General features: G+C 41.1%; 1 protein-coding gene across 2 annotated transcripts; it reads left to right on the top strand.

Annotated features, from left to right (window-relative positions):
- Positions 1-129: 129 nt before the first annotated feature.
- LOC109112337 (epiplakin-like) lies at positions 130-13,724 on the top strand. Of its 2 annotated transcripts, XM_042776675.1 has the most exons (3): positions 156-265; positions 1,758-1,887; positions 2,052-13,724. In XM_042776675.1, the coding sequence occupies exons 2-3, from the start codon at positions 1,845-1,847 to the stop codon at positions 13,421-13,423; spliced, it is 11,415 nt and encodes a 3,804-aa protein (XP_042632609.1). In that variant the 5' UTR covers positions 156-265; positions 1,758-1,844; the 3' UTR covers positions 13,424-13,724. The 2 variants fall into 2 exon arrangements, with proteins under 2 accessions (XP_042632610.1, XP_042632609.1); XM_042776676.1 differs by lacking the exon at positions 1,758-1,887 and having other exon boundaries at positions 130-265.
- The last annotated feature ends 1,471 nt before the right edge of the window (positions 13,725-15,195 follow it).

Below are 15,195 nucleotides of genomic sequence, written 5' to 3'. Positions count from 1 at the left end.
TTTTTTCAACAATGAGAGAGCTATTCCTTCACTTGGCTGCAAGGTATTTGTTTTATCTCCACTGAGAGAGGGGAGTGTTCCTGAGGGTGGAGTTTGGCCCTGACTGTATATTAAACAGAGGAAAGAAAGGAAACATTCTCAGTTTTTCACTGGGGGCTCACAGTGTGCTTGACCCACATCAATCCTTAGTGAGCAGAAAAACACAGCCTTAACTGGACTCTACCAGGATCCTGACTGAAGCTTCCAGCAAAAACAACCAAAAGAGGTAAGAATGATTTCAAGTAGTAAAACTTTTTGTGGTCTCAGATAACAATCTAAATATTGGTTTTGTAATTGTATTGTCATTTAAAACGGTAGCAGTTTTAACTTCATGTAGAGCAAGGATTTTCAGTTAACTGAATGTGTGTTCCATAATTCATGTTCTTATGAATGTAATGTTTACCATATGCTCACTTGTTTGACCACACCTCTTCGCAATAAAGAGCTAAAATGCCTTATGAAAGGGCAAATATTTGCAGACAGTGCAGACATGCACACCTTTGAACAGGGATGATTATATAAAGTAATGCACTTCTTAGATGGTTAAAGAACTGGTCAAATATTTACATGAAGCATTTAGACACTTTTCTCAAAAGTGACTTTCAACTGAAGAAGGCCAAAACATAAGCAAGGTGTTGCCACAGACAACAGTGTTGCAATGAATAACTTTGCCTGGTACGTCATAGTTGTGGGGCAAGTAAATAGGCTATCTACAGAATTACAGAAGTACAGTAAGTCTTTCTGTATATATATAATGAATCATGAAATGACTGCACACTGAATAAGTTATATGTTGACAAGTATTCTTAGTTAAAAGAAAAATAGTAGAATGCATTAAAACACTTCAAAATGTGTTAACTTAATTTAACAACTTTAAAGGTGTTTTTCTCAGTATTTAGATTTTTTTGCACCCTCAGATTCCATATTTTCAAATAGTTGTATATTGGCCAAATATTGCCCTATCCCAACAAATCATACATCAAAGGAAAGCTTACTTATTCAGCTTTCAGATGATGTATACATCTTAAATTTGAGAAATTGACCCTTATGACTGGTTTTGTGGTCCAGGGTTACCTTTGTCCATGACCAGGTATTATAATGTACATTTTGTGACTTTATGGTTTCAGAAGTCCTTATTCATACCTGACACTGTCTGCATCCAAGAAATTTAGAAAGCATTGGTTTTTTTTTTTTTTATTTTTTTTTTGGGGGGGGGGGGGGGGTTGGGGGTTGTAAGGGTTAACCACCCGTTTGTGCTTTGCTAAAAGAATGCTATTCATGGCTGACTGCAGCAGAGATACTTCGTAACTAAGATATCATTTAAAGCAAACATCACTTAGAAAACATTTAGTGTTTACACAAAGATGTTACATCCTTGTTATAAAATCATTAAAATAGTGAGACATGAAATTCAGCATAGTGGAGCTAAAATTCACTGAAAAAGGGCCATCTTATCCAACTATGTGACCCTGTCTGTGAAAATCATCTTCTTCTTCTTTCTGTTAATACACATGCACACTTTTTGTAAGCAGCCCAGCTGCAATTGCTTGGCAATACAAATGTATAGTTTTTATCATGCCAATAAAGAACACTTAAATTTAATTGAGAGAGAGAGAGAGAGAGAGAGAGAGAGAGAGAGACAGACCCTTTATGCATGATTATACAACTGACAAGTGAAAAGCCTAAGTCATTGATTCTTTATCCTTACATTCTTCAAGAATACATCAGAATCCTGTATTTCCAGTTTCCCAGTGCTTACAAGGTTGACGCTAAACAAAGCACATGCAGACTTTTCCAATGATGCAATGCTCAAGAAGTTTTTTCTTGTGAGGACAAGATGTAAAAGGGGTGAAGAATACTTTCATTGCTTGCACAAACACAAGTTTCAACAGGATTCTGTGGTGTACAGTTTTGCCTTTTCTATAGTAAACAAAATATATGGATAACATAAATGAACAGGTTAGGCTAGTTTTTACATGCATGACTAATAATTATTCCTATGTAATCCACAGACCCTGGTGCAAGAAAATCCACACATACACAAAAAATGCCAGCTCAGGAAAATAGCAGTTTCCAGGGGCCAGTAGCTGGAGTGTTCCTTGAACATTCAAACGAAACAATTACAATATACCAAGCCTTCAAGCAGTGCTTATTGAAGCCAGAAACATATCTGGCACTGTTAGAAGCTCAAGCTGCAACAGGAGGAATCATTGACCCCCTCAAAAACAGGGCATTGTCTGTAGAAGATGCAGTAAAGGAAGGCATTGTGGGACATGAAATGAAAGAGAAACTTCAATTAGCTGAGAAGGCCATCACAGGCTACACAGATCCATACACCAACCAACAAATCTCACTCTTCCAGGCCATGCAGAAAGATGTAATCCCAAGAGAATATGGCATAAGATTACTGGACGCACAGATCTCTGCCAAAGGGATCTATGACCCTATTGAAAAGTGCTACCTAACAGAAGAACAAGCCTATGGGAAAGGTCACTATGACAAAGATCTTTTTAGAGACCAGGTGGATGTTCTAAAAGTATTCTATGATCCAAACTCTCAAGAAAACCTCACCTATGCATCATTGATAAAGAAATGCACTGTAGCACCAGAAACAGGTTTGCTGCTGTTTCCGATTTACATCACATTTAAAGGCCTTCGCAGAGGTGTAACCTCCGCTGAGCTTCTGGCATCAAAAATAATTGACCAACAGACATTTGAAAATCTGCATAAGGGTAAAACCACCACCCAGGACGTGATGTTAATGGAAACAGTGAAAGAATATCTAGAAGGTAAAAAGAGCATTGGGGGAGTAGCTGTGCTCTCTACTAACAAGAAAATGAGCATCTATCAGGCAATGAGACAAGGAATAATCATGCCTGGTTCTGCTTTAATTCTGCTGGAAGCCCAGGCTGCAACTGGATTCATGATTGACCCTATTGAAAACAAGACATACAGTGTAGATGAAGCCATTAAACAAAAACTTGTAGGGCCAGAGTACCATGCAAAATTGCTTGCAGCAGAACGTGCAGTTACTGGTTACAAGGACCCATACACTGATGAAACCATTTCTCTTTTTCAAGCTCTGAAGAAGGAACTGATTGTGAAGGAGCATGGGATCCGATTGCTTGAGGCACAAATTGCGACTGGTGGAATTATTGATCCAATAAAAAGTCACAGAGTTCCTGTGGATGTAGCATACAAGCGTGGCTTCTTCGATGAGGAAATGAATGCCATCCTTGAGGATCCTGGAGATGACACTAAAGGTTTCTTTGACCCAAACACAAACGATAATCTGACATATTTGCAACTGCTAGATCGCTGTGTCATTGACCCCTATACAGGACTCACATTATTGCCCATTCAGGATCCATCCAGCAGTCTGAATCACACATTCATTGGCTATGACATCAAAAAAGTCTTCAAGGGTGTCATGGTAAAAGTGACATGTGGAAAATACATGGGAATGACTGTTTCGCTCTGGGAATTACTTATGTCTGAATATTTCACTGAACAGCAAAGGCAAGACTTTATCCAGCAATACAGAAACAAAACACTCACAATTGAAATTATAGTCACCAAAGTCCTGGAGATCATTGAACATTCAGTGAAAACAGCTAATGTCGTTTTCGAAGGTATAAGGGAAAAAGTAACTGCAAACCAGCTCGCCGAGGCTGACATCATCACAGAGCATGATCTAGAAGATCTCAGAGGAGGAAAAAAGACAGTAAAAGATGTTACAGATAATGAATCTGTGCAAATGTACCTACAAGGTAAACCAAGCATTGCTGGTGTGCTGCTTCCTGACTCCCAAATAATGTCAATCTACCAAGCCAGACAAAAAGGAATTCTGAGGCCAGGAACATCACTTGTTCTTCTTGAAGCCCAGGCTGCAACAGGATTCATAATTGACCCAATTGCTAATCAGAAGTTTTCTGTAGATGATGCAGTGAAGGCACGAGTGGTAGGGGCTGATCTTCATGCGAAATTAAGGTCAGCAGAGAAGGCAGTGACAGGTTACCAAGATCCTTACACTGGCAAGAAAATCTCACTGTTCCAAGCAATGCAGAAAAATTTAATTGTGAAAGATCATGGTATACGTCTGCTAGAGGCCCAGATTGCCACAGGGGGCATTATTGATCCTGTAAATAGCCATCGCATTCCTGTTCATATTGCTTATAAACGAGGATATTTTGATACCGAAATGAATCAGATCCTTTGCGATCCAACTGATGACACAAAAGGATTCTTTGACCCAAACACTCATGAAAACCTTACTTATATGCAGCTTAAGTCCAGATGTGTCACTGACCAAAGCACAGGCCTTTGCCTCTTGACAATCAAAGGAAACGACAAGAGAGTCAAAATAGGAGGCAGCATCAAAGAGGTGCTCCATACCACATATGTCTCTGTGAGATACGGCAGATTCAGCAACAAGAAAGTGACACTCTGGGATCTCATCAACTCTGAATATTTGTCTGAGGAGAAAAGGCAGGAGCTGTTAAAGTCTTACAAGTCCAAAACAATCACAATAGAAGAAATCATAACAATTATTTTAGAGATTATTGAGAGCAAGGAAGTACAAAGAAATGCTGACCTCAGTGTAGATGGTCTCAGGGGAAAAGTCTCCATTTTGGAGCTGCTGGATTCGGCAATAATAGATGAAAAAACATACAAAAATGTGCTTGAGGGAAGGCTAACAATCCAAGACCTCACTGAGACGGGAACTGTGAGGAACTTCCTTAGTGGAACAAGCTGTATAGCAGGTGTATTATTACAAAAGTCAAATCAGAAAATGAGCATCTACCAAGCCAAAAAAGAGGGCTATCTGACCCCTGGGACTGCCTTGTGTCTTCTTGAAGCACAGGCTGCCACTGGTTTTATTATTGATCCAATACAAGACAAGAAACTCACTGTAGAGGAGGCCTTGAAGCAGAAAGTCATTGTTCCAGAGTTGTATGAAAAACTCCTGGCTGCTGAGAAAGCGGTGACTGGTTACAAAGACCCATACACTGGCAAGACAATATCACTTTTCGAAGCCATCAAGAAAGACCTTATTGTAAAGCAGCATGGCATACGTCTGCTTGAAGCCCAGATTGCTACAGGTGGCATCATTGATCCCCTAACAGGTTTACATTTACCACTCGAAGTTGCTTTCAAAAAGGGTTATTTTGATGCTGACTTAAACAAGATCCTTGCTGATCAAAGTGATGACACCAAAGGATTTTTTGCTCCCACCACACAAGAAAATCTGACCTACATGGAAATGTTGGCACGATGCATCAAGGACCCCGATACTGGTCTTTTCCTGCTTCCAGTTGCTGAAAAAGGGAAAACACAAGAAAAATCACAAAACATTCTCTCAGATGCTGAGATTAAGGAAGAATTTGAGAAAAACAGTGTTGTTGTTCCTTTTGGACATTTCTCTGGAAAATCACTGTCCCTTTGGGAAGTAATACATTCTGTATACTTCACAGATGAACAAAGGCAGCAGTACTTTGAACAGTATTGCTTGGGCAAGATAAATATAAAGGATGTTGTTAGCATATTAACCAAAACAATAGAACAAAAAGAAGCAAATTCAAAGACAACTATGGGCCTGAGAAAACCTGTGTCCGTGCAACAGCTGCATGACTCTGGAATCATTGACACCAAAACTTACAATGAGGTGCAACATGGTAAGGAGACACTTGAAAACATGGTTAAACTTGAATCTGTTCAAAGGTACTTGAAAGGCACTGGAAGCATTGCTGGAGTAAAGCTTCATCCATCAGGAAAAGTGTTAAGTTTATACATGGCAAAAACTGAAGGATTACTCACTTCCAATGAAGCACTGTTGTTGCTTGAGGCTCAGGCAGCAACTGGATATGTTATTGATCCAATCCAAAACACACATCACACAGTCATGGAGGCTGTCAGAACTCAACTTATTGGACCAGAGATACTGGAGCACTTACTGTTGGCTGAACGTGCTGTCACTGGCTTCACAGACCCATACACAGATGAGCAAATATGCTTATTCGAAGCAATGCAAAAAGGTCTCATCCCTCAAAAACATGGACTGAACCTCTTAGATGCACAGCTTGCCACAGGAGGAATTATTGAGCCAATTGGCAGCTACAGGCTGCCTGTTCAGAAAGCAATAATGAAAGGATGCTTGAATAATGAGACCAGTGATCTTCTGGCAAATCCTATAAACAGTGAAAAAGGGTTTTCAGACCCAGAAACAAAAGAACCTCTTACTTACCATCAACTCATGAAGAAATGTGAAAGGAATTCAACCACTGGCCTGCTGCTTCTCCCAGTGCCTGAAAAGAGTGCTGAAACCTCAACCTACAGTGACAAACAAATAATAAAGATCTTTAAAGAAAAATCAGTGATCATCAATGCTGGTAAATTTGCAGATAAACGTGTATCACTTTGGGATGCACTACACTCAGAGTATATATCTACAGAGAAAAGGGAAGAAATACTTGACCAATACAAACAAAAGAAACTATCAATAGGCGAGATAACAGAAATGGTGACAGCAATGATAATTGAAGTAACCACAAAAAAGCATTCATTTAAAGGTCTTAGAAGACAAGTGTCAGCAAGTGAGCTATTTGAGGCAAAAATCATCTCAAAAGAAATGATGAGTAAACTTATCAATGATGAATTAGATGATGAAGAAATCAACAAAATGGAATCTATTCAAAAATATCTTAGGGCAACAAACTGTATTGCTGGTGTATATTTCCAGTCAACAAAACAGACAATGAGCATCTTCGAAGCCAAAAATAAGGGACTTCTGACACCTGGAACATCTCTGGTTTTGCTTGAGGCTCAAGCAGCCACTGGTTTTATGATTGACCCAGTGAGGAACAAAAAGCTTTCAGTAGAGCAGGCAGTGGCTGAAGGTGTTGTGGGCATGGAATGGAAAAGCAAACTGCTCTCTGCAGAACGAGCAGTCACTGGATACACAGACCCCTACACAGGCAAAACAATCTCTTTGTTCCAGGCCTTGAAAAAGGATCTAATTGTCAAGGACCACGGTATTCGTCTGTTAGAAGCTCAGATCGCCACTGGGGGCATCATTGATCCTGTGCACAGCCATCGTGTTCCTGTGGAGGTGGCTTACCAAAGAGGGTACTTTGATGAGGAGATGTACAAGATCCTCTCCGATCCAGATGATGACACCAAAGGTTTCTTTGATCCCAACACACAAGAGAACCTTACTTACTTGCAACTTGTGGAGCGGTGTGTTAGAGACCCCAACACTGGCCTGAGCCTCCTTGTGATTGCAAAAAAGGGCGAGTTCTACTTCTTTATTGATGAACATACAAAGAATATCCTTAAATCTACGACCACAAAGAAAGCGGGAGGTAAATTCCAAGAACAGCTGGTGACACTCTGGGATCTGCTGTACTCAAATTACATTTCTGAAGAAAGGAGGAGAGAACTGGTGCAGCAGTTTAAATCAGGAACAATAACTATAGAACAGTTTTTAGAAATAGTTCTGACAGTGGTATCACAGAAATCAGGAACAAGCACCCAAACCATTACAACAATAACAACAACAGAGACAACCCAAAAACAAAATTTTCAAGGTATCAGAAAGGACGTGAGCGCTGATGAGTTGCTGCAGTCCAAAGTCATTGATGAGAAAATTTACAAAGACCTCACTTCCGGAAAAGTCACAGTTGATCATGTAAGTAAAATGGACTCTGTGCGAAAATACTTGAAAGGAACAAATAGCATCGCTGGTGTATTTGTGCAGTCTACCAAACAAACCATGAACATCTCCGAAGCCAAAAATAAGGGACTTCTGACACCTGGAACATCTCTGGTTTTGCTTGAGGCCCAGGCTGCCACTGGCTTCATGGTCGACCCAGTGAAGAATAAAAAACTGTCAGTAGAGCAGGCAGTGGCTGATGGAGTTGTTGGGGCAGAATGGAAAAACAAACTGCTCTCTGCAGAACAGGCGGTCACTGGTTACAAGGGCCCTAACACAGGGAACATAATCTCCTTGTTCCAGGCCTTGGAAAAAGATCTGATCGTCAAGGACCACGGTATTCGTCTGTTAGAAGCTCAAATCGCCACTGGGGGCATCATTGATCCTGTGCACAGCCATCGTGTTCCTGTGGAGGTGGCTTACCAAAGAGGGTACTTTGATGAGGAGATGAACAAGATCCTCTCCGATCCAGATGATGATACCAAAGGTTTCTTTGATCCCAACACACAAGAGAACCTCACTTACTTGCAACTTGGGCGGTGTGTTAGAGACCCCAACACTGGCCTGAGCCTCCTTGTGATTGCAAAAAAGGGCGAGTTCTACTTCTTCATTGATGAACATACAAAGAATATCCTTAAATCTACAACCACAATGAAAGCGGGAGGTAAATTCCAAGGACAGCTGGTGACACTCTGGGATCTGCTGTACTCAGATTACATTTCTGAGGAAAAGAGGAGAGAACTGGTGCAGCAGTTTAAATCAGGAACAATAACTATAGAACAGTTTTTAGAAATAGTTCTGACAGTGGTATCACAGAAATCAGGAACAAGCACCCAAACCATTACAACAATAACAACAACAGAGACAACCCAAAAACAAAATTTTCAAGGTATAAGAAAGGATGTGAGCGCTTATGAGTTGCTGCAGTCCAAAGTCATTGATGAGAAAATTTACAAAGACCTCACTTCCGGAAAAGTCACAGTTGATCATGTGAGTGAAATGGACTCTGTGCGAAAATACTTGAAAGGAACAAATAGCATCGCTGGTGTATTTGTGCAGTCTACCAAACAAACCATGAACATCTCCGAAGCCAAAAATAAGGGACTTCTGACACCTGGAACATCTCTGGTTTTGCTTGAGGCCCGGGCTGCCACTGGCTTCATGATCGACCCAGTGCAGAATAAAAAACTGTCAGTAGAGCAGGCAGTGGCTGAAGGAGTTGTTGGGGCAGAATGGAAAAACAAACTGCTCTCTGCAGAACGGGCGGTCACTGGTTACAAGGACCCTAACACAGGGAACATAATCTCCTTGTTCCAGGCCTTGAAAAAAGATCTGATCGTCAAGGACCACGGTATTCGTCTGTTAGAAGCTCAGATCGCCACTGGGGGCATCATTGATCCTGTGCACAGCCATCGTGTTCCTGTGGAGGTGGCTTACCAAAGAGGGTACTTTGATGAGGAGATGAACAAGATCCTCTCTGATCCAGATGATGACACCAAAGGTTTCTTTGATCCCAACACACAAGAGAACCTCACTTACTTGCAACTTGTGGAGCGGTGTGTTAGAGACCCCAACAGTGGCATGAGCCTCCTTGTGATTGCAAGAAAGGGTGAGTTCTACTTCTTCATTGATGAACATACAAAGAATATCCTTAAATCTACAACCACAAAGAAAGCGGGAGGTAAATTCCAAGGACAGCTGGTGACACTCTGGGATCTGCTGTACTCAAATTACATTTCTGAGGAAAAGAGGACAGAACTGGTGCAGCAGTTTAAATCAGGAATAATAACTATAGAACAGTTTTTAGAAATAGTTCTGACAGTGGTATCACAGAAATCAGGAACAAGCACCCAAACCATTACAACAATAACAACAACAGAGACAACCCAAAGACAAAATTTTCAAGGTATCAGAAAGGACGTGAGCGCTGATGAGTTGCTGCAGTCCAAAGTCATTGATGAGAAAATTTACAAAGACCTCACTTCCGGAAAAGTCACAATTGATCATGTAAGTGAAATGGACTCTGTGCGAAAATACTTGAAAGGAACAAATAGCATCGCTGGTGTATTTGTGCAGTCTACCAAACAAACCATGAACATCTCCGAAGCCAAAAATAAGGGACTTCTGACACCTGGAACATCTCTGGTTTTGCTTGAGGCCCAGGCTGCCACTGGCTTCATGATCGACCCAGTGAAGAATAAAAAACTGTCAGTAGAGCAGGCAGTGGCTGAAGGAGTTGTTGGGGCAGAATGGAAAAACAAACTGCTCTCTGCAGAACGGGCGGTCACTGGTTACACGGACCCTAACACAGGGAACATAATCTCCTTGTTCCAGGCCTTGAAAAAAGATCTGATCGTCAAGGACCACGGTATTCGTCTGTTAGAAGCTCAGATCGCCACTGGGGGCATCATTGATCCTGTGCACAGCCATCGTCTTCCTGTGGAGGTGGCTTACCAAAGAGGGTACTTTGATGAGGAGATGAACAAGATCCTCTCCGATCCAGATGATGACACCAAAGGTTTCTTTGATCCCAACACACAAGAGAACCTCACTTACTTGCAACTTGTGGAGCGGTGTGTTAGAGACCCCAACACTGGCCTGAGCCTCCTTGTGATTGCAAAAAAGGGCGAGTTCTACTTCTTCATTGATGAACATACAAAGAATATCCTTAAATCTACAACCACAATGAAAGCGGGAGGTAAATTCCAAGGACAGCTGGTGACACTCTGGGATCTGCTGTACTCAGATTACATTTCTGAAGAAAGGAGGAGAGAACTGGTGCAGCAGTTTAAATCAGGAACAATAACTATAGAACAGTTTTTAGAAATAGTTCTGACAGTGGTATCACAGAAATCAGGAACAAGCACCCAAACCATTACAACAATAACAACAACAGAGACAACCCAAAAACAAAATTTTCAAGGTATCAGAAAGGATGTGAGCGCTTATGAGTTGCTGCAGTCCAAAGTCATTGATGAGAAAATTTACAAAGACCTCACTTCCGGAAAAGTCACAGTTGATCATGTGAGTGAAATGGACTCTGTGCGAAAATACTTGAAAGGAACAAATAGCATCGCTGGTGTATTTGTGCAGTCTACCAAACAAACCATTAACATCTCCGAAGCCAAAAATAAGGGACTTCTGACACCTGGAACATCTCTGGTTTTGCTTGAGGCCCAGGCTGCCACTGGCTTCATGATCGACCCAGTGCAGAATAAAAAACTGTCAGTAGAGCAGGCAGTGGCTGAAGGAGTTGTTGGGGCAGAATGGAAAAACAAACTCCTCTCTGCAGAACGGGCGGTCACTGGTTACAAGGACCCTAACACAGGGAACATAATCTCCTTGTTCCAGGCCTTGAAAAAAGATCTGATCGTCAAGGACCACGGTATTCGTCTGTTAGAAGCTCAGATCGCCACTGGGGGCATCATTGATCCTGTGCACAGCCATCGTGTTCCTGTGGAGGTGGCTTACCAAAGAGGGTACTTTGATGAGGAGATGAACAAGATCCTCTCCGATCCAGATGATGACACCAAAGGTTTCTTTGATCCCAACACACAAGAGAACCTCACTTACTTGCAACTTGTGGAGCGGTGTGTTAGAGACCCCAACACTGGCCTGAGCCTCCTTGTGATTGCAAAAAAGGGTGAGTTCTACTTCTTCATTGATGAACATACAAAGAATATCCTTAAATCTACAACCACAATGAAAGCGGGAGGTAAATTCCAAGGACAGCTGGTGACACTCTGGGATCTGCTGTACTCAAATTACATTTCTGAGGAAAAGAGGAGAGAACTGGTGCAGCAGTTTAAATCAGGAACAATAACTATAGAACAGTTTTTAGAAATAGTTCTGACAGTGGTATCACAGAAATCAGGAACAAGCAGCCAAACTATTACAACAATAACAACAACAGAGACAACCCAAAAACAAAATTTTCAAGGTATCAGAAAGGACGTGAGCGCTGATGAGTTGCTGCAGTCCAAAGTCATTGATGAGAAAATTTACAAAGACCTCACTTCCGGAAAAGTCACAGTTGATCATGTAAGTGAAATGGACTCTGTGCGAAAATACTTGAAAGGAACAAATAGCATCGCTGGTGTATTTGTGCAGTCTACCAAACAAACCATTAACATCTCCGAAGCCAAAAATAAGGGACTTCTGACACCTGGAACATCTCTGGTTTTGCTTGAGGCCCAGGCTGCCACTGGCTTCATGATCGACCCAGTGAAGAATAAAAAACTGTCAGTAGAGCAGGCAGTGGCTGATGGAGTTGTTGGGGCAGAATGGAAAAACAAACTGCTCTCTGCAGAACGGGCGGTCACTGGTTACACGGACCCTAACACAGGGAACATAATCTCCTTGTTCCAGGCCTTGAAAAAAGATCTGATTGTCAAGGACCACGGTATTCGTCTGTTAGAAGCTCAGATCGCCACTGGGGGCATCATTGATCCTGTGCACAGCCATCGTGTTCCTGTGGAGGTGGCTTACCAAAGAGGGTACTTTGATGAGGAGATGAACAAGATCCTCTCTGATCCAGATGATGATACCAAAGGTTTCTTTGATCCCAACACACAAGAGAACCTCACTTACTTGCAACTTGTGGAGCGGTGTGTTAGAGACCCCAACACTGGCCTTAGCCTCCTTGTGATTGCAAAAAAGGGCGAGTTCTACTTCTTCATTGATGAACATACAAAGAATATCCTTAAATCTACAACCACAATGAAAGCGGGAGGTAAATTCCAAGGACAGCTGGTGACACTCTGGGATCTGCTGTACTCAGATTACATTTCTGAGGAAAGGAGGAGAGAACTGGTGCAGCAGTTTAAATCAGGAACAATAACTATAGAACAGTTTTTAGAAATAGTTCTGACAGTGGTATCACAGAAATCAGGAACAAGCACCCAAACCATTACAACAATAACATCAGAGACAACCCAAAAACAAAATTTTCAAGGTATCAGAAAGGACGTGAGCGCTGATGAGTTGCTGCAGTCCAAAGTCATTGATGAGAAAATTTACAAAGACCTCACTTCCGGAAAAGTCACAGTTGATCATGTGAGTGAAATGGACTCTGTGCGAAAATACTTGAAAGGAACAAATAGCATCGCTGGTGTATTTGTGCAGTCTACCAAACAAACCATGAACATCTCCGAAGCCAAAAATAAGGGACTTCTGACACCTGGAACATCTCTGGTTTTGCTTGAGGCCCAGGCTGCCACTGGCTTCATGGTCGACCCAGTGAAGAATAAAAAACTGTCAGTAGAACAGGCAGTGGCTGAAGGAGTTGTTGGGGCAGAATGGAAAAACAAACTGCTCTCTGCAGAACGGGCGGTCACTGGTTACAAGGACCCTAACACAGGGAACATAATCTCCTTGTTCCAGGCCTTGAAAAAAGATCTGATTGTCAAGGACCACGGTATTCGTCTGTTAGAAGCTCAGATCGCCACTGGGGGCATCATTGATCCTGTGCACAGCCATCGTGTTCCTGTGGAGGTGGCTTACCAAAGAGGGTACTTTGATGAGGAGATGAACAAGATCCTCTCCAATCCAGATGATGACACCAAAGGTTTCTTTGATCCCAACACACAAGAGAACCTCACTTACTTGCAACTTGTGGAGCGATGTGTAAGAGACCCCAACACTGGCCTGAGTCTGCTTGCTTTAAAAAAGTAGATTTAAGATTGGATGCAAAATGCTATGCAATATATTCTCACTTAATTAACCACAATCAGACTGTTCTATTTCTACTTATGCCAAATACCAAATCTGTATGTGTGTATCACTTAACATTCATTTTCAGTTTCAGTGTGCATTGCTTACAAGATTATAACATACATTTTTAAACTGAAATTTAGAAAAGCATCAGTAAAAGTGCAAATGCTTTGTACTCTTAAATTTTATATTTCATCTTTTTAACTCATGCTCTCTCTGCTATGTGTTCAAAACAATTAAAATAAACACACAATTTGCAATATGACAGTTTATTTGATAATTTTCAAGTCAGTAATCTCTTTCATTCTAAATACCGTTTTGTTAAACATGGCTTGTTTACATTGTGATAAAGTCAACATTCAACATTTATTGCCTACCAGTACATGAACAAGAGAAAAATGGTTGCAGATTAGGGTAATAAAGACAAACAAATATTTATGGAAAAACTTTACTTACAAATCTGACAAAGAGAAAAAGTGGCCTTTTCCTAGAAATTACATTTTGTACACTTCAAAGGGATACTCCACCCCAAAAAGAAAATTTTGTCATTAATCACTTACCTTCATGTCGTTCCAAATCCGTAAAAGCTTTGTTCGTTTTTTGGAACACAATTTAAGATATTCTGGATGAAAACCGCAAGGCTTGAGACTGTCCCATACACTGCCAAATAAAATACTCTGTCAAGGTCCAGAAAAATTTGAAAGCATCGTCAGAATAGTCCATCTGCCATCAGTGATTCAACCGTAACGTTATGAAGCGATGAGAATACTTTTTGTACACAAAGAAAACAAAAATAACAACTTTATTCAACAATTCCTCTCCTCTGTTTCTCTCCAAATCAGCATAGCGCCATTTTGGAGAATCTGAGCAGTATGCAGGCAGCTTACGCTCTTCTGTGTCAGCCGCGCCACAAGGATACTTTTCTATATATGCGGCTGATACAGAAGAGTGTACGACATCTGCATACTGCTCAGATTCTCCAAAATGGCGCTACAGTGATGTGGGGAGAGACAGAGGAGAGGAATTGTTGAATAAAGTTGTTATTTTTGTTTTCTTCGTGTAAAGAGTAAAAGATGTAAAAGTATTCTCGTAGCTTCATAACGTTACGGTTGAACCACTGATGGCAGATGGACTATTTTGATGATGCTTTTCATACTTTTCTGGACCTTGACAGTGTATTTTACTTGGCAGTCTATGGGACAGTCTCAAGCCTCCTGGTTTTCATCCAAAATGTCTGAAATTGTATTCCGAAGACGAACGAAGCTTTTAAGGGTTTGGAACGACATGGGGGTAAGTGATTAATAACAAATTTTTCATTTTGGCATGGCATATCCCTTTAAAATGAATTAAATATAAGAGTTCCTGCAATACACGTTCAGTCTAATTTTTCCAGTAGTAGCTGAATGTCTTCTCGACCATGACGTATTCTTTTGAGTCCTCTGGGCAGATACCGGCAAGAAGACAGATTCAAGTACTTCAGTGCTGGTGACTGTCTTATTAATAACCTGTGAAACATTAAAAATGGTACCAGAACATCTTTAACAAACTACTGAAAATTACGAAAATACATGCACTTTCTATCTTTTGGCGGGTAATATATGTACAGTATATGCACAGCTACATCATTACCTGAGTGCAGATGAAGTGATTTTAGTACAACTGAGGTTCAGGGAGCAGAACAAATTAGCTCCACCACCATGTGTGAGATGTCCCATGGCAATCTCCATGTCTTC

Source organism: Cyprinus carpio, chromosome A19 (assembly GCF_018340385.1).
Source record: "Cyprinus carpio isolate SPL01 chromosome A19, ASM1834038v1, whole genome shotgun sequence".
Taxonomy (NCBI): Eukaryota; Metazoa; Chordata; class Actinopteri; order Cypriniformes; family Cyprinidae; genus Cyprinus; species Cyprinus carpio.
Note: the sequence above shows the minus strand (reverse complement) of the source record. Positions and strands in the feature narration are given on the sequence as shown.